Source organism: Eptatretus burgeri, chromosome 7, assembly GCF_056783735.1.
Source record: "Eptatretus burgeri isolate ZD-2024b chromosome 7, Ebu_testis_v1, whole genome shotgun sequence".
In the NCBI taxonomy this organism is placed as follows: Eukaryota; Metazoa; Chordata; class Myxini; order Myxiniformes; family Myxinidae; genus Eptatretus; species Eptatretus burgeri.
The window spans coordinates 80,812,025-80,831,236 of record NC_140967.1 but is presented as its reverse complement, the minus strand read 5'-3'; the positions used below and the strand labels follow the sequence as shown (position 1 = coordinate 80,831,236).

Sequence of the window (19,212 nt, the reverse complement as noted above, 5' to 3'; positions counted from 1 at the left end):
CTCCTTTACTAAGCAATTTCACAGCCAGTTGATAAACTCCCCAGTAGTCAGTGCATAAAAATATTCATTTACAGCATTTCCACATCCCCTATGCAGTTCGATCTGGGTGGTATTAAATGGGTTTAAAAGCAAAGAAATTCCATCTGCTGGAATGAAAATGTATAAAACAATCCTTATTTTCTTTCACAAAAGATAATTTTTCTTTATTATCTTACACATTTTATAAGTCAAGCTGAAGAAATCTGTCCATTGACTTTCATGTTTTATGCATATATCTACAAGAGTATTTCAAAGTTGATGTGGACTTTTTATTCCAAAAACAAATTGAAGAGGAGAGGGAAATTAATGAAACTTGTTTCATCTTAAGGTATGCCCCTGCTACATGTATGCGCTTAGCCTGTCAATTTGTTAATTCTTTTATGAATTATGTGTAGGAATCTTTGAGATAATTATGCCATTTCATGATATTCTCTTACATCTTCATCATCTCTAAACCTAATGCCACTCAGATTTAGTCCAAAGTTGTCCAAAGATAAAAAAAATCACAAGCTGACAAGTCTGGACTTATATTGGGGATGATTTAGAACTTCACAACCCACTTTCACCACAATAACCTGGTAGATTGATCTGAGAGATGAGGGTTCCTTTGATACCCACCTTAACCCCCCAAAAATGTTGGGTTTTTGGTAATATGCTGCTCAGTAAATGGGGTGGGTAGGTAGGGTTGTTTTTTTTTTGGGGGGGGGTTGACATGTTTAAATGGAAGCAGTACAGTATTTCAGATTCTACATCTTTCCAACCGGTACATTGATATTTGAAAAGATATAGAATTATGAACTTTAACATGTCCATCGTGAGATACAAAATTGGGGGTAAAATAGTATTGTGTACACAAGTCAGAGGATTAAATGACACCAATTTAATATATCGGCTCAGTTTCCTTTAAGCATTGAAGCTGGTCTCAGCAGTGATAAAAAGACAACATATCATTAACATGGCTCAACAGAATATATGAAGAAATTGAAGAATACTAATCTCCCATTCATCATCCCTGAAAATATTGTATATTCAGATATTTGACTGTTTCCAGTTGACAAAAATGCTAGATTATGCCTGTTGGGGGAATCCATAAAGTATATACTCCTCAAAATACTTTAACCTGCCCCCCACCCCCAACTAATGCACTTTTAATTTAATCTGCATACTATGACAACAGAGCAATTGTTATGCATCCACACCCCCACAGATACCCCTCTCTCTTCCTCCCCCCCCCCTCCTCTCCTGTATTCCTGTCAGTGAAGTGACAGGTGATATTTGCTGGTATAAAATAAAATGTGTATACTGTTTGTGGGGTATAAATAAGCCTATCCTTAACCCCTCCCCCATCAAAGTTTATAGTACATGCTATTAAAGGCACACACGAAACTGAGATAATGATAAGATCTTGTCATTTTTCTTAGTTTGCAACAAAACTGGCTTAAAATCATTTTCTTGAAAGTCAGTTCTGTATTTTAAAATATTCAGAACGAATATTTACACTTCATTTTCGATTTCAAATCGATGTTCACACTAGGCTTCTTCTTCTTCATCTTCGTCTTCACAACGTACCTTTTAGTGTTTTTTGGTGGTTGCCGTTTTTCGCCAAACATAAGTATGTCAAATGTCGACCTCATTGGAGGAGATTGGGACCATATTCTGTACAGAGTGTTGGTGCTGCCTAAGCAGTCTCCTTGGCTATTGAGCACAATCCTGGATGGGTCGCCACTCCGACACAGTATACCAGCAAGCTGGCACTCATTTTGCCATCCTCGGAAGGATAACAGGTTGAGTTAAACCCACCTGGTATGAATTCAATATCTGAGCGGCATTTGAACTCAGGACCCTAGGATCCAAAGCCCGCTACCCTAACCATTAAGCCAACACAAGATGTCAGACCTCGTAGGTCTGACATCTTGTGTGTCTTGGTGACTACATCAGCACTTTAAGTGAAAAAAAACGAATACCAAATCTCAACATGGCAGCCATGACTTCTGTCAGTGTCGGGAATGTCTATCCAGGGTCCATTTTCCGACTTTGAACAAGACACCATCGATGTGTCACAGGTGGGTGGTGCAATGTTTGTAAAATGTCGATAAAACTTTCTGACCCCTTAACTGAAATAAAGAGCCACCAATTTTTCTCTGTTGAGACCACAGCGGTCAACAATGGCTCACAGTAATGCCACGCACAGCAGGCATAAAATGGCTGTCCAGAAGTCAGCCCTCACAAAAAAAGTAAATTGGCCTCGGCAGGAATTATTGGGGTAAGTCGGGTTATTGGAAACTCACCATTTTTTTTTAGGCCTTATTGAATTTCAAGTGAGAATTAATGATTATTTCCACATTTTGGACACCAACATTAATTATTCTGCAATATGCAACTTTTGAAATGACGTAATCCGTCCCAGAATGCTTGGTGCACTTGCACACAAACTCTTTGAAATGGTGGTGTTCGGAGCACCATAAAGTGTAACATACATGCCAGATAAGGATTGTTACCTAAAATGGCTCACAGAGCTTCTAAAAGAAGCAAAAAATACTTGGAAACGTACCTGTGAGAAAGGGGTGTGCCACTGTATAAAGAAAGAGTTGGGGAACTCTCTGAACTTGCCCAAAAAGCTGATAGCTTCCCAGCTCCCTGTACGGCAAGCTCCTGAAGACGTGACCCAAAGTGCAAAGCCCGAAGGTTCATAGAATGGCGCGTTCTACCCAAACGTTCAAAAATTGCTGCCAGTGAGTGGACTTTGAACCTTGTGGGATGTACATGGCAGGCTTCGTGATTTATTTAGTAGACATCTTCCATTGGAAAGACAATGCTGTCATTACCAACATTGAGGTAGACTTCCAAGAGGGGGACAACGTATCTGGTTTGGTTGCTTTTTAACACCGATGGTAAGGTCATATCTGGGGCCTGTGAATGCACAGAGTACAGTAAGTTTAAAATGATGATATTTACTATCAATCATGTTTGGGAGGAGGGGGTGGGAGTGGGAGCTGCATCGGCTGTCGTGATCCCTTAGGGCTGAGAATTGTTTTTTCATATTTTGGTAAAAGGAGAAGTGTGTGTCGTTAATTGTTATCTACATATGCAGGTTTCAGAAAGTGGATTTGGTGTCCTCCCAGATCTCGAAGTAGCCACCTTCATTTCAGTAAGGGATCATGATTCATGGACCAAACTGTGAAGTTTTCTTGTTCTCATAATTTTGTTCTGAGGGTTCTCTTCAGGATTGTCACTGATCCCTGTAGTGGGGCAGATAACAGCAATTTTTGAGAGGAATCGTGCAAATGATACAAGCATCAAATTTGGCACATTTGTTCTCCAGGGGATTCTAATCAAATCTGCCTGATTGGCCATTTGAAAATCCCAATTTTGAAAAATTTGAAGAAAAAAAAAAACTTCAAAAAAGTCAAGATCACGAATCAATGTTGGATGCTGGCTGAGATTGGTGAATGTTTCAGAAACATCATCAAAGACGTTCCAAGTCTGCCATGCAGTTTTCTTCCCTTTACCATGGAAGGCAGACATGACGTCACATCCAGTGAACGCATGGAAGTATGGGATCCCTCTAGTTTTCTCAGGCCCTATTGCAGAAACTACCTCATGGACTGGAATCCATCGTGCCTTGGCTCCTTGGCCAAAGGCAATCCACAAGTTCTCAAGACCTAGTTCCTGTAAGGATGGCAGTACAGATATTGCTATGACTAGTACGTCCGTGTCATTAGCCTTAATTATAATGGACTTGCTACCATCCGTCGTTGCATCCCTGGCGTGTACAAATATTCGAGTGTCAGGTTCTTCATGACAACATGGAGACACAGCATCCAGTGACTTCCTTGTGTTGCTAATGGCATCTTCTCCTTTTGTGACAATGACTGTGCTTGTCGTCTGTGCTTCACACATCTTTTCCGCAAGGAAGTAAAACAGCTCAGTCTTGTTGCTGTCATCTTGAAGAAAGCTTCTCCAGTTACTTGGGGTCTTACTGGTTCCTGTCACTCTTCTTCTGATTCCTTGCCGCTTTTTCGACCTTGCCTCGGACTTCAGACTTGACTTCTTGTACACATCAAACACTACGTCCACCCTCTCGTACCTGGCACCATAGGATTCCACCTTTGAGATGATGTCTTCTTTAGCATAGTCATCAAATATCTTTGAAGTGTGTGGAGGTAGGGCATTGATAAGTGCTGAGCCATCAATGATGACTGCATCTCCCCTTGGTTCTCTGTCTGGGATGTTCACTTGTGCTTCAAGAATTTCAGCCAGCTGTGACTTCAAATTTTTTTTATTTTTATTTTATTTTTCAAAATTTGGATTTTCAAATGGCCAATCAGGCAGATTTGATCAGAAAGCCCTGCAGAACAGAAATGCCAAATTTTATTCGATGCTTGTATCATAATTTGCACGATTTTTCTACTATCTACTACACTACTGGATAACTTCCAACTGAAATTTGTTTGTAGTAATATTCCCAGGGATGGTTTTTATGATCCCCATGAGGTTCTTCTTAATCATTCTCACTGCTCTGATTATCATGGGAATAATTTTGGTACTCTTCAGTTTCCAAGATCTTTTCACTTCATTTTTGAGGTCTTGGTATTGGTCATTTTCTTAATTCCTGTGTTGTTTAGGCTAAAATTGCTGGGTACTAACACCTCAATTAGTAATGTTGTTTTTTCTTTTTTTGTACCCAAGTATGATATCCGGTACGTGAGCATTACTTGATTGCTTTTTTCAATGATTGCTTTTGGTTCATGTTTTTTCTTTTGGTTCAGCAGTTTTCAATGATTGCTTTTGGTTCATGTTTCCATGAGTTTTCCGAAACTGCAATATCAAAGATTTTGCAGATGTGCTGGTGGATTACCCTACATACCATGTTGTGCCTTTGTGTGTAAAGCTGTTCTGACATGACGTTTTTACATCCCGATAGGAGGTAGCTCATGCTTTCTGTTTCTACCTTGAAAAATCTACACTTGTCCGATTGACTTAGCCCTGCCATTTACTTAAAGCCAATCATGTCATGTCCCTGGTCTTGGGCATTTAAAATAATTAGTTCTCCTTCACAGTTGAGATGACCTCTTCTTAGCCATACCATTGAGCCTTGTTTTTCTATGCTCATTCTGTCCAATGAATTTTTTATATCTTCCTGCTCTTTTGTTGTTCTCCCAATTGTCAGTGTATATATATATATATATATATATATATATATATATATATATATATATATATATATATATATATATATATATATATATATATATATATATATATATATATGAATAGAAAGGCATATATAGGGGTGGAGGGAGGTGGGAGAGCTATGCCTCACCAAACTTTGCTATAGCACAGGAGGGAGGGATGCAAAGAGAGAGAGAGAGAGAGAGAGAGAGAGAGAGAGAGAGAGAGAGAGAGAGAGAGAGAGAGAGAGAGAGAGAGAGAGAGAGAGAGAGAGAGAGAGAGAGAGAGATAGATGAAAAGAAAGGTGAGGGGTGGAGGTGGGGTTAGTAAAGAGAATGATATGTTATGCTTAATGACTGAACACACACACAAAAACAAACTCATGTCAGAACAACTGTACACACAAATTTCTGCCACCCATATGGAAATAAATATATATATATATATATATATATATATATATATATATATATATATATATATATATCTGTTGATATTTCGCTCTATATTTTTATTGTCTTTTTTGCTGTCATTGTCATTATATCATTCATTGCTGTTTCAGTTTCATGAGTGATATCTTCTATTCGCACTTGTCTTTGGAAATATTTTTTTCTCAGTGGGTTAGGTTTGCTGTCTTCGATACCTTTTCTGTTTTGCTGTCTTCGTGTTTGCAAACAAATTGGATTTGGTAATCAGTTGAGTTTTCTTACATACTCAACCAATCCTACAGTTTCCATTCTGTGCACTTGGTATTATTTGGTACTTGTTTTGTACATTTGTTTGTGACATATTTGGTGTCGTTAGTGTGGTGGGCTTGGGATCCTATGATCCTGAGTTCAAACCCTGCTCAGCTGTTGAATTAATACCAGGTGAGGTTAACTCTGTCTGTCTTCCTTCCGAGGTTGGGAAAATAAGTGCCAGCATGCTGGTATACTGTGTCGGCCCGTCCAGGATTATGTCCAATAGCCAGAGTCTGCTGAGGCAGCACCAATGCTTTGCACAGAGTATGGTCCCAATGGATGATATTTGTTGGTCCTCTTCTACTCCGAGGTATTTGTATGGTGCTTCGTTTTCTAACTGCTGTATTGTTGTTTTAAGGTCAATTTTTATGTTGTCCACTTTTATTGGTTTATCCTGTACAAATGTGCACTTTGCACACTTATCAAAGCCAAATTCCATTTAAATATCATCAGTGTATTGCTTCAATAATTTCAGTTTTTCTGCCATTCTTTTTGTCATTTGAGGTGAAGAGGTTGAAATCATCCATCCATAATAATAAATGGCAGTATGTATCAGTGTCAGTCAGTCAGTCAGTCAGTCAGTCAGTCAGTCAGTCAGTCAGTGTGTCTCCTCCATAACTCCATAACCATAAAACCTAGTGGCCCCAAACTTTGCATGCACACTAAGAGAACTTCACGATGGCAAAGGAATGAAAATTGGGTGTTGGAGTAAATTTAAACACCCCCTTTGAAGATAATTTATGGGGTGCTCATCACAAAAACAAAAAAAATAAATAAATCTTACTAAGATGGTGGCATGCTATCTTGGTGAGCCATCTGTCACATTGCTGGGTTCTTTAGCAGCCATTTTGTTTGGCCTGCTCGACAATGCCTTGACTTGCAACAGGCCATAATGGTTTCTTGATGATAATGCATTCAATTTTTTTTCCACTTTCCTCACTCATATCATCAAACAGCTGATCTTGATATCTACAGATCACTGGATACATTGCAATGCTTATAAACGCTCAGAGACACCAGTGTTTGTGCTTTTATTTAATTTCTGCACATGTGATATGCTTTAGAATTGCCTAACTTGAGACAAATTTCTAAATTTAAACTACAGAATTGACCTTAGCAGCAGTTTGGACTGCTGAAAAAGTGTTCCTTTATCCAATTTGGACATTGTTTGACACTCTGGGTATCTTCGGGTGTGTTTGTTATAACCCATCATTAATCACTTGCCAAGCCAGCCATTTCTTATCAACCGTTTCGTTGGAGTGCTTGTTTGAGTGTTCAATAGTGGTGGGCAGATGGATTCCAAAGTACTTGATTCCAATCATGGAATCAAAAGGAATTGAGTAGTGAACGATAATTATCGACATCGATTCCGAGTAATTCTACTTCCAAGAAATAAGTGTTTTTTTCAGGAGAAATTTTTTTAGTCCCTATTGGGCATGCTCCGGTTATACATGGTCTGGTAATGTATTAATTGAAAAGGAACATGCCCTTGTGGCATCCCCTTTGCAATATAGCAGCAAAAGCAAGTCACTTGCAAACTAAACATGCCCCAGGGGCGTGTTCCTTTTATATGAATAGAAAGGCATATATAGTTGGCCGGTAAAGTGTGCGGATTGCTTTGCTGATGGATGGGAAGGCAATACATCGACTGATAAAGTTTTGTCAACATGTCGTTCAAAAGGTCCAGAGCGCAGTTTGGAACTATTTTGGGAAGGTTAAAGAAGACAGTCCAAAAGTTGCATGCTCACTTTGTTCAATAGCCATTGTTCATCACTGTAATAGATGCAATATGCTAAAACATTTGAAAACCAAACACCAGAACGAGTACCTATTAGTGACAGTTGAGAATGGGGATCATGCCTGGTGTTGGCTTAATGGTGTTGTGGTCAAGTTTCATAGAAATTGTGTGTGTAGTTTCGGAGAAGAAATCAAATACATATTTTGGGGAGCAACCACCCCCCCCCCCCATACACCTGCTTAGACCCCAATTTTGTTAATGTCATGAACAAACTTTGGTGCATCATTGGTGATGAAGGTTGTGGTCAAGTTTAATTGGAATTATGTGTGTAATTTCTCAGAAGAAAGCAATTACCTATTTTGGTGCGTAACCCCCCGTAGAATCCCTTAGGGCCCGATTTTTTTTTTTTTGATACCATGAACAAACTTTGGTACATATCGGGTGATGAAGGTTTTAGTGACGTTTCATCGAAATCGTGTGTGTCGTTTCAGAAAAGAAGTTGCAAGTGTTTATGGATAAGGCGCCATTCCTTGAGCTCCCAGAACTACATTCCAGGTGAGCTTAAAATCATTAATTCTGAATGACAAACATGGTGTCTGCCATTACCTGCGTAGCTCGATGTAGATCTGCCATGGAGATGCTCGTATGTCGATGCCAGCAAACTTGCACAGGAGTGTTAGAACGCTGCCCGGCCAAGATTCCCTCCGAAGAACCTTGAAAATTCCCATCTCGGGATTCTAGATGCAGGTTTTCTATTGAAGCTGAATAGAAGATTAAAGGACAAAATAACATAATTTTGGAGGGAGAGTAGAAGGCAGTCATTTTGTGTCTACCATTTGACTGTTAATCGGAAAGTCATTGGTCAGATTAGGATGCTCCCTTAATATGGGCAACAGGGTTTATGTCCAAGCTAATGGAAATGGGTGATCAAAATACTTGCTCTTTTCTTCCAATTGGTCATAATTTCATGCCACATTGCTTATAGCTCACCATCAAAGCCATTCTCCAGAGTCGGAGGAACAAGAACAGTTGTTGTCCGTGCCAAGCCAATAGCACACGTAATGTCTTCCATCCACTTGTCCATCTCAGCTCGTGAGCTGAAAGAAAGTAGCAAAGTACTCAGTGATGCAAAAAACACTGCAAACTTGCATTACGTACACTCATGCACCTACGTCCATTGACCTTACCTGGATAAAGGACGTGACATTCACAGGCTGTATGCAATGACTACAGCTGAACACACAGACATTAAACGCAGGGAAATCAGTGTTATAGGACATATTCTCACCTTGCTGAAATAACAATGTTCTTGCTCACAGTGGACATGATGAAGGAATTAGGCAATGGGATTCCCTCACTGCCTTCTTTGAGCTGTGGACATGTTAAAAACCTCACTTATTTACTTTCACTGATAAAGGCATGTAAGTTACAAAATATGCCCACTTTAAACTGTTCACTCATATTTTCTATCTACATGTCTTTTTTTTTTGCACTCTTATTATCTCGACCAATCATTCAATACTCCATGATTACCTCCTTCATTAAATTCCTCCTTTCAAAAATTCCTCCAAACTACAATTACTGCTCCCAAATCTCACCGTGATTTCTCTCAGCATCAGACGCCCATGTGCTTTGAAGCGGCCGCTAGGTGTCTGATCTTTGTTTGCAAATACAATCATATCTGAAAACTACAACAAACACATAATCACCCTCTTAAAAAAACACATTGCACGACTACTTCGAATAAGACCGATTCTGCCATCCTTCAATCTACTTGACCTGTGCCTTTCATTATAAATTCCTGAGATGAAGACAAAATAGCGTGAATACTTCACAGAAATTTAGATGTGTCCACCTTGGCATCGAGTACTCTGTTCGCACAAAAAGTCAGCACCAAGTCAAGGGGGTTTTCATGCATCCCTGAATCATTTGCACCGAGTACATAATACGTAGGTAGAGGGGTTGTGGAGGAGGGATTCCAAAGCAATCTAATTATGCATTAACTCGCTTGTCGATGAGGAAGCTTAGCAATGAACAATTTACATTGCAGTTGTTGACAAATGGTTGAAATACCTCAAATTTCAAATACTTTTTGTGAGTTGCTCCTCTTCTCACATTTTATTTTTTGCCAAACAATTGTATCTTGTCCCAGTAGAATTACTGCACATTTGCTTTAACCCATTCTCTCCAACAGCTCCTCTGCAGTCTAACCAACGACGTTTTTGTTAGTCGCCCCGAAGGGGATGCGAGACTATTGCAACGCCCCTGTCTGTGTGTGTGTCCTCATCAATATATTTTCGCTTTAAAAAATTTTTTTCTCCACAATCACTTGTCTGATCGATGCAAAACTTCAAGCATTGGAGGGATTTCCAATGGAGAATATTTTAATGACAAGCACCGCTGTCATAAGTCACATGGTATGGCAGCCATATTGAATTAAAGGAAAAAAAATTGGACATCTTTTTCCCTGAAACCGCTCAACGAAAAAAAACTTGAAACTTGGCATATGTCATCAACTCCTGATGGGGTATGTAGGGTGATAATGATGATGTCATCGGTGAAGTGGTATTCCAGCCATAATTGGTTGAATCCAAATCCTTGTCCGAAAAATCTGAAACGTCATCTATCTGAACTACAACCCGATGTGAGCGAAGAATTAAATTTATGACATCATCAGTCACATGGTCTGGTGGCCATATTGGATTGAAAATAAAAACGTAAAAAAAAAATCTTCTCCAGAACCACTTTACAAATATATGAAAAACTTCATAAATATGATCGACTAGCCATGAGGAATATTGTTCAAAAATTTTTTTCATGTTCATCTTCATTGATGCAATTTAGCTTAATATGCACAAAGGTGGTCGTGAAGTATCCTAATAATCAATCAATAAAGCTATGGATAATGGCAATGCATGTGACATAATAGCTGCACCACCCTCAGCCAATGATGTTACTTGCAGCCATGTGCTGCATATGAAGTTATTAGAAGAAGAAGCACAAAGCTTTCACACTAATTGCTTGGAAATTCCAACTTGCACAGACTCCGTAGCATATGCTGGTAGGGCTGGGATTGTCACAATCCCAGCACTACCAAGGCATGGCTCATGGTTGCTGAGGAAAGGAAAAACACCCTTGGCTTGGCACCTGCTTGAAGCTTCTTGTAAGTACAAACAAGGTTCATGTTTCAACCCAACCCACTACACCTGCATATTGCCAGTTTTGCTTTTGGCTGCATGTTTACCACTTTAAAATATGCAGTCTTACCAAGAAAAACATTCGTTGTTGTAGACCTTTTTTCCCCACTTTGTTCAAGCATCCAACACGAATTAATTTCTGCAGGAGACAAAAGCACAAATCATCCTTTGGAGTTGATCAACTTTCAAACGTTTATAATTACAAATGTTTGCAGTTTTGTGAAAAGTTTTAAACCAAACAATTTGTGTGAGGCTTACAGCTTTATGGGAAGAATTTTATAAAAGTCTGTTTTATCAAATGGATAAAATGTCAGTTGATCCAATGAAATATCTATCAGGCTTATCACAATGGCAGAACAAACTGTGTTTGCAACTTTATACTGAAGTGAGAGACCAGTCTATATGATGGATTGTCAGAGTATTTGAAATCACAAAATGTCACACAAAATCGAAGATCAAACTGGTGAGCATAAGGCCCTAAACACCTGTATGGTTCGCTGTAGTTCCATTCCATCACGTGTCATGCAGACAAAGCCAAACACATATTTGAATGAAGGGATATCTACATGTGGGCATGCTGCATGGCATTTGTTATTCCATTTAATGATGGAAATCATCAACCAAGGTTGACAGAACAGGATTCAATGCTTATGGAAAGAGCTTTTGAAATTCCTGGAGCATTTTACCACTTTAAATGTACTTGGACCACATTATTATGCTTATCTCCACAATTTATGCCTGGCGCTGGCTTAATGGTTTGGGTGGTGGGCTTTGGATGCTAGGGTCCTGAGTTCAAATCCCGCTCAGCTGTTGAATTAATACCAGGTGTGGTTAACTCGGCCTGTCATCCTTCTGAGGTCGGCAAAATGAGTGCCAGCATGCTGATATCCTGTGCCGGAGTGGCGACCCATCCAGGATTGTGCCCAATAGCCAAAGAGACTGCTTAAGCAGCACCAACGCTCTGCACAGAGTATGGTCCCAATCTCCTCCTCCTCTACAATTTGAAGTTTTCACACAAAAGGGAATGACATTCTGTTCCCCCTTCTGGCTAGAGCTTATACTTTCGTTTTAACTCACCGTTTCTCTGCAATTTTCTCTTTTCCTTTTGCCTTGGTTTCACTTCTCTGTCACCTTTACCTTTCTCCGCTTCATTGGTCTTTTGCAAAGCATGTCTTATTACCTCAGCCACCGAAGGTATTTGGAGGTTATGTTTTTTTCACCCTGTCTGTCTGTTTGTCTGTCTGTGAGTAGGATATCTCAAAAGGTTCGGATGAAACTTGGAGGACAGGTTGGGTGTGTGTGACCCGGACGAATTGATTAGATTTTGGTGAAGATCATGATCCAGATACTATACTTTTTAAGTGATTCTTCACCATTGAGAGCACCAAAAACTATATATAAGGCACAGCATGATATTTCAGAATATGCCTGGTGTTGGCTGAATGGTTAGGGTTGTGGGCTTGGGATCTGAGGATCTTGAGTTCAAATCCCACTCTGCTATTGAATTCATACCGGGTGGGGATGACTCTGCCTGTCATCCTTCCGAGGTCGGCAAAATGAGTGCCAGCATGCTGGTATACTGTGGCGGAGTGGCGACCCATCCAGGATTGTACCTAATAGCTAAGGAGACTGCTTTGGCAACACCAACGCTCTGCACAGAGTATGGTCCCGATGGATGGATGGATGGATGGATGATATTGCATACTGTTATGGACAGTTTATGACAAAACTTGGTGGCTGAGTTGGGTAGGTGATAAAAGCAAGCCGATGAGATAATGGTTAAGCTCTGTATGCAGATCCAGCCTATCAGTAAACTGTTCACTAAACTGTTCAGTCTGATGTGCGTATGCAATCTACCGAGTGCCGTTTTAGTTTCGTATACTTCATAACCCCTGCCTACAAGGGCAGTAGTCAATGTCAGTTCTTTAGAAGTTAACATTATAGCCTGATTATTGCTTGTTAAATGCAAGATTATCATATACAGATCACAAATGCAACAGCCGCACAGTACAAAATATCATGTCTGTTCATCTAAATATGCATAATTAAATAGTAGGAAAACTACACTTTCAAAGAAACCTCACAGGGTTGGTGTAGCATGTTACCTTTCTTTACATAAGCAGCAGAATGCCATACAGTACAATAATATCTCTGGAAACATTTGTTTATTCATAATTAATGCTGTGAAATGGTGATCTTACTAGATATGCAGTTCTTCAACACGAGACATGTCGCAGACATACATTAACCGTAATAACAGGCACAACTGTTTGCATTAAGCGAAAAGTGTCCAATAGTGTTTGTCATTTGCCCCTTCTTATATATGGACACCAATTTATCACATGACAGTCTGCACCCACTGTGTGGGTTCTTAGGCGAGAGCATGATGAAACAAAAACACATGCAAGAAGAGAGCAGGACATTACAACTGAAACATAAGTGTGATGTGGAAGGAGGGGAGTAAGGAGGTGGGGGTTAGTTAGATTCTGAATGGCCACGGTGATCTGCCGCACTCATGTGTGGACACGACTTTTATGCCACAAGTAGCGCACTCTGATACACGGCTGGTTCTGTCATTGGAGGCCCGCTGCCCTTGGGCGGCACCATCTTCCAGGCCGTCACTGATAGCCCTTGTAAGAGTGTTCAGCCCTCAACTAGAGCTCCAGAGCTCGCTCTTCTATCCTGGCCTACAGTTAATTCTCTGGCCAAAGAACCCGTGATGATGTCAATTTCATGTAAAGTGTCGTTCTGGAGCCGTTGGTGTTAAATGCCACAAGTCCTCGACTTGGCCATGCCTGTACAGGAGGTTGTACACCATACAAGCTCACCCTATTCTGCTCTATAAAAGACGGTCACTGCCCCCCCCCCCTCAGTGCACATATTACATACGACTTCCCTCTGCCACATTTTGACTTGTGTATAATATATTTTTTGCAACTGCTGTGAACACTGTTCAGCCTGATGATCACAGTAATACAGTCCATGGAAGGAGAAAAAAATCAGTAAACATCTAAAGCACCATTAAGAAGATTATATTAATTGAAATAAAGCTTAAAATGGTATTTCTTTTATTTAATTTAACAGGCTTCAAGAAGGTCAACTTAAAGGGATCCAAAAATGTAGTGAAACATAAATTGAGGTAAAGTAGAAATTTAAAATGCCACCTCCACTCATGCATATGTTGTCGTGTCATATGGCCTTCAATGACATGAACCAACTGGGCTGAGGGTACGAGACACCCGTCATTGTTATGTGAAGTTACTGCATTCAACGAGTAGCCGATTGCTATTTTCTATTCAAGCTTCAAGAAGAAGCTTCAATATTTACTATTCAAGAAGGATATTTACTATCCTTCGATTCAAGCCGAACCTGGCAGTGAAACGCATGCGAGGAGAAGGATGGGAAAATGCTTTCTTACAAATAAAATGGTTTATAATAAGAGATGAGACACTGGGATAAACATGACAACAAAACCTGGACAGATCTGGCATATGAATACACACAAATGGGGAAGGTAGAGCGTGAAAACACGTAATTATTTACAATAGATCACTCCTTTAAAAGTGTTTATAATCAATTTGAAAATACATTTCATATATATATATATATATATATATATATATATATATATATATATATATATATATATATATATATATATATATATATATATATATATATATATATATATATATATATTTAGAGAGCATTGGTGCTGCTGAAGCAATTTATTGGCAAAAATTATCCTGGGTAGTTTGCCACCGCCTTCCCAGCAGGAGTTAGTACAGGAATTTGGAATTTGGCCATGGTACCAGCAATAGCTCGCCAACTCTTTGTGAAGGACACAATGGGATCTTGAACTTCCATCCATCCATCCATTGGGACCATACTCTGCAGAGTGTTGGTGCTGCCGAGGCAGTCTCCTGGGCTATTGGGCACAATCCTGGACAGGTCATCGCTCCGACACAGGATACCAGCGAGCTGGTACTCATTTCCGCTGACCACAGAAGGATGATGACCTGAGTCAACCCCACATGGTATTAATTCAACAGAAAAGCAGGATTTGAACTTAGGACCCTAGGATCCCAAGCCCACCACTCTATCCATTAAGCCAACACCAGGCATAAATCTTTAACCTATATCAACTAATTCCGGTGGACGGGGTGCCCAGTTTCAAGGCTAACGTCCATCCGAGGGACGGCACACACATTGATGAATCACCCTGCCTGTGAAACACTGTGATGACAGTTTATACCTAGGCTGAGTTTTAAACCTAGGCTCGACAGCTTTGAGGCGAGTGTGTGTACCTATCGGCCATCCTACCAGTCCCATGTATTTTCACTTAAATTACAAGGATGCAAGTAGACAACAGAGAAATCAACAAAGCATTTGGGATTTGAGCCTGAGATCTCAATATTACATGAGCTATGTTTTCAGATGGGAACAGCAAACAAGCCAATCTATACCATAAATTTCAATCACATTGTTCACACACCACTTCCTCCCTCCCTTTCACCTGACATACACGGTGTGGGGCAACTAGGCCTGGAAGGCCTGGAAGTTCAGCTTGCAAGGCAGCCAGTGCGAGAACTGCCTCTAGATGCTGCAGGCCAGCTGTCAAAGGGCTACAAATCTCGGTTGCCATTTCCAGGCTCGCTTTAAACAGCAAAAGTGGGATCCAGAAATCAACATAAATCTATTGCAACATTAATGCCATTTTGAAATAATATCATTGGTATTGCAATCATACATAACGTTTTAAATGACATACACAAAAAGTTGTAAAAAACGGAGTCTCTATGTTGAAATACAGTTTAACCCTGTCATCTTGCATTCACTCAATGACAGGAATGTACAAGATGCACATGTGCACTTATGCTGCAGCACTTGCACATGATTATTTGCTTGGACAATGTGCAATTACATCCAGTTGTCATGTGCATGAGATGGCTATGGGTTAAAAGTTAATCACCTTGGCTATCTTCAGCATCTGGGTGGTCAGCTGGGTAGTGGTTGCAAAGGCGTATGAGGAGTTGCTGGTAGTGTATAGGCCTTTGTAGAGGTTTTAGAAGGAGCACATAAAGAGGAAGGTAGCAAACCTGAAGGAAAAGGGTAAGAAAGTTCCCATCAATTTTTGCATAACACCTTGAACACCCTACATTATTAAATTACTTTTCCTATATATGGAGGTGAGGCTCATGGAAGAGAAAAATAACTGAGTATGGGGGCAAAGAGGTTAAACTGTGAGGTGGGCAGAGAAGAAGAGAAAGTAAATGCATAGCTGACTTAATTGTTTCTCTTAATCCAAACCAATGGTCTGATGTGACACCAATGTGACTAGTCAAGATGTAGGTTTGAAAATAGATAATAGTTGTATTATTTCGTATGCAGCCTGTAGATGCTTGTTGCATCATTGCTAGGAGCACAACTGTGCCACTGATGCAGGGCCCCCTATTTCCAATAAGCTGGTACACAATTTTGCCAATCTTGGAAGGATGATAGACTAAGTCAACCCACCTGGTGTTATTTCAAGAAACGACAGGGGCTCAAACTCAAGACCCTAAGATCTTAGGCCAGCCACCTTAACCGTTAAGCCAATATCAGGGTGAGATAACAGTTTGTACGTCTTGGTGATGAAAAACTTGATTTTTTTTGTTTTACATTCTGCCTTCCTCCTTTACACTTAATTTAAGTAGATTAATCCTTCTTCTCCAGTTACATTTCCTTCTCCCAACTCTCTTCCGCATACTTCTTACTGCATTTGATTTTCTCCATCACAAGTGGCCAATCTCTTTCATCCCTCCTACCTTCTCCATCTCAAAGTCCCTGCAGGCTATGCTGAGACGGCCTGGAGTTACAGTCTCCTGGTGCCACTCCAGCAAAGTATGCCCAAGCTGAGAAATTTCAACTCTCCGTTCCTAGGTAGAGATAAATGCATTGTAACTGTCTGGATGCAAGTATATAACATCAATCAAGGATTGCAATTATCATAACACAGCATCCCAGGCCTTTCTTTTGGTGCATACAGCCCTTTTACCTGTAGCAAGGTGAGGTTCTTGAGAAACACATCCCCAATCCTGTGATTCTCTTTAGTTGCTCCCAAATTGCTCCGACCTTCCCTGCAAGCCATTCAGATATGTTCTTGAACACAAGGAATGGAATAAAACAAATATGGACTTAAGTTCATCTTTTGCTATCTTGAAAGTTTTTTGTTTTTTTTTCTCTCGTGCTATTTTTCCTTTCTTTCTGTTGCATTTTTGGTTTTATTCTGCTGTCTTGGATTTGTAAAACTCCTTCAATTTCTAAATACTTTTTCGTAAATATATGTGTGAGCTTATGAAGTTAATATCCCACTTGTGCATTCAGGGTAATTTTGTCAAAATCACAATTTAGGCTAAGAAGTGGTCTAATTAAATAATTTGTATTTTAAAATAACTTAAGGATTTAAGGACTTACATTTTATTAAAAAATTAACCTTAATTACTGACTGTAAGTACTCATTTTAAGTTGATTCATGATTGCACAAAATCTATACAATAATATGTTTGTCCGTCCATCCGTCCGTGTGCAACATTCCTTTCCACCCATTGGTTGGACAGCTGGCCAGACTCCACCTGCAAATTGTCCCCTGAAAAATCATATGACTGTCATGTTGGTGCTATGCAAAGCCAAAGACATCTTTGGAGTTGTCATATTTACAATCGCCATGGCTTCCCTATAAGTTTTCCGTTCAGTGCAAAATGACCAAAGCGATTGTTCAAAGGATGATGAAATATAGAAAGGTTGGAGTCAAGATGCATCACAGGCAGTGGTGTCACTAGCTTCCAAAAATATTTGGGTCCTGGACCCCCTCAAACTTCAGATCCCTCCACCCCCAATAAAACATTTATCATAGTGACACTTATAGAAAAATAGGTGAATCGTTATGAAGCCAAGGGATTAAAACAGATATTTGGGGCACAACAAAAAAAATTTGGAGCTTGTGGCCCATGGGCTAGTGCCCATGGTGACGGGCCTCGTGAAGGTCACCGTAAGGATAGGCCTCATGCCTCAGTCCTGAGGCTTCATTCTTCTGGTTTCAGACTATGGTTCAGTGCAATTGGAATCTTTCCATGCTATCTAACCACAATGTATCACATATTCACATAGACAGTGAACATGTTTTTGCTTCAATCCTTATTTTCATTTTTGGAAGCGATCGGGGCAGCGATCTGTTTCCGACTATTTTCTCTTAAATGACTCAACCAGAGACCATAAAACCCATGTCATTTGAAACGTCTTTGTCCGAGGAGTTCCAGAAATTTTATGAGATTGTGAAATATAACATCCATCATGATTTACTTTGAACAACGTATATTAAGCAAGTTGCTGATTTATATCATGGAAGAGTTCCTAAAAACTGCAAGGCTAACTAAAACAACATTATTCAGATCGGATTTTCTGATATATATATTGTTGCGGATTCGCGCCCGCCGGCGTGCGGACGGCCACGTAACTCGAATCGCGGCACGTCGCCCACCGGACGGACAATCCAGTCGTGACCCTCTCGGACTAACGCCGGGAACCAGTCACGGGTGGACCTTTCGGTCTCACCACGATCGTGCCAATCGGCCCCCGCGTGGGATAGGGTTGCTCGCCAAATTCGACCTACCTAAGTACCCACACGGAGTGTAGACCGGGCGATCGCACCTCGCCGCAGGTCGACTTCGGACACGGGCCACTTTAAGCGACCCGTTCCGTACTATCGGGATAACCGAGCGGTGTTATTCGTCGGCCTCGACGGTTCGATTAATTATCGGGCGTTTTAGCCCACGACCAACCCTTTACGTGAAGCAAGATGGAGATTCAATGAAAGAAAAGACGAAGCGAAGCGGGAAAACAGTTCAACATGAAGCACATTTATTTCGCGATGAACGGAAAGCACACATATACAATTCCACCAAAAGCACATGTAAAAGAAGAAGACAATGCAATATTACACAAAAAGCAATTGCAACAATGCAGATCTATCCGACTACCGAGCACACGGCAACACTTATACAATTTTACTTCACAGACGGCGCCGACAACACATGTACCCAAAACAAAAGAAAAAGAACCACCCTCAAGGATGAGGCGGGCCTGGGGCCGAGACCGTGTCGGGCCTACCGTCTGATGATGAGACGCAGAGCGGCGGCGGCGCCTCAACTCCGCGGGCCTCGCGGACAGTGTCTGGTAGGGGGTGGGAAAGGGGCCCCCTTTGTCGCACTATCTCAGCGCGGGGGGAAACAGGAGGGGGTTGCTGATGCTCAGGGGAAGGAGGATATCACCCTGTCTCGGGTCCCGC

The 19,212-nt window shown here is 40.6% G+C and overlaps 1 protein-coding gene and 1 long non-coding RNA gene across 14 annotated transcripts in view; one reads left to right on the top strand and one right to left on the bottom strand.

Moving 5' to 3' along the window:
* LOC147023621 (FERM, ARHGEF and pleckstrin domain-containing protein 1-like) overlaps positions 1-19,212 on the bottom strand; it is an 88,898-nt gene that overhangs the window by 17,479 nt on the left and 52,207 nt on the right. For 11 of the 12 annotated variants that reach the window (XM_085889186.1, XM_085889192.1, XM_085889193.1 and 8 more), the window contains 9 exons: positions 16,924-17,005; positions 16,694-16,804; positions 15,859-15,985; positions 15,403-15,542; positions 10,957-11,025; positions 9,288-9,377; positions 8,978-9,060; positions 8,680-8,786; positions 8,296-8,450 (listed from right to left, as the gene is read on the bottom strand). In XM_085889186.1, coding sequence (XP_085745312.1) covers positions 8,296-8,450; positions 8,680-8,786; positions 8,978-9,060; positions 9,288-9,377; positions 10,957-11,025; positions 15,403-15,542; positions 15,859-15,985; positions 16,694-16,804; positions 16,924-17,005 — 964 coding nt within the window. The remainder of the gene's footprint in view (positions 1-8,295; positions 8,451-8,679; positions 8,787-8,977; positions 9,061-9,287; positions 9,378-10,956; positions 11,026-15,402; positions 15,543-15,858; positions 15,986-16,693; positions 16,805-16,923; positions 17,006-19,212) is intronic. The other variant, XM_085889187.1, reaches the window with a different exon arrangement.
* The window catches only part of LOC147023622 (uncharacterized), a 78,772-nt gene that overhangs the window by 25,412 nt on the left and 34,148 nt on the right, over positions 1-19,212 (top strand). For both annotated transcript variants that reach the window (XR_015060307.1, XR_015060306.1), the window contains exons 2-3: positions 8,181-8,244; positions 10,733-10,852. This is a non-coding gene — a long non-coding RNA (uncharacterized LOC147023622). The remainder of the gene's footprint in view (positions 1-8,180; positions 8,245-10,732; positions 10,853-19,212) is intronic.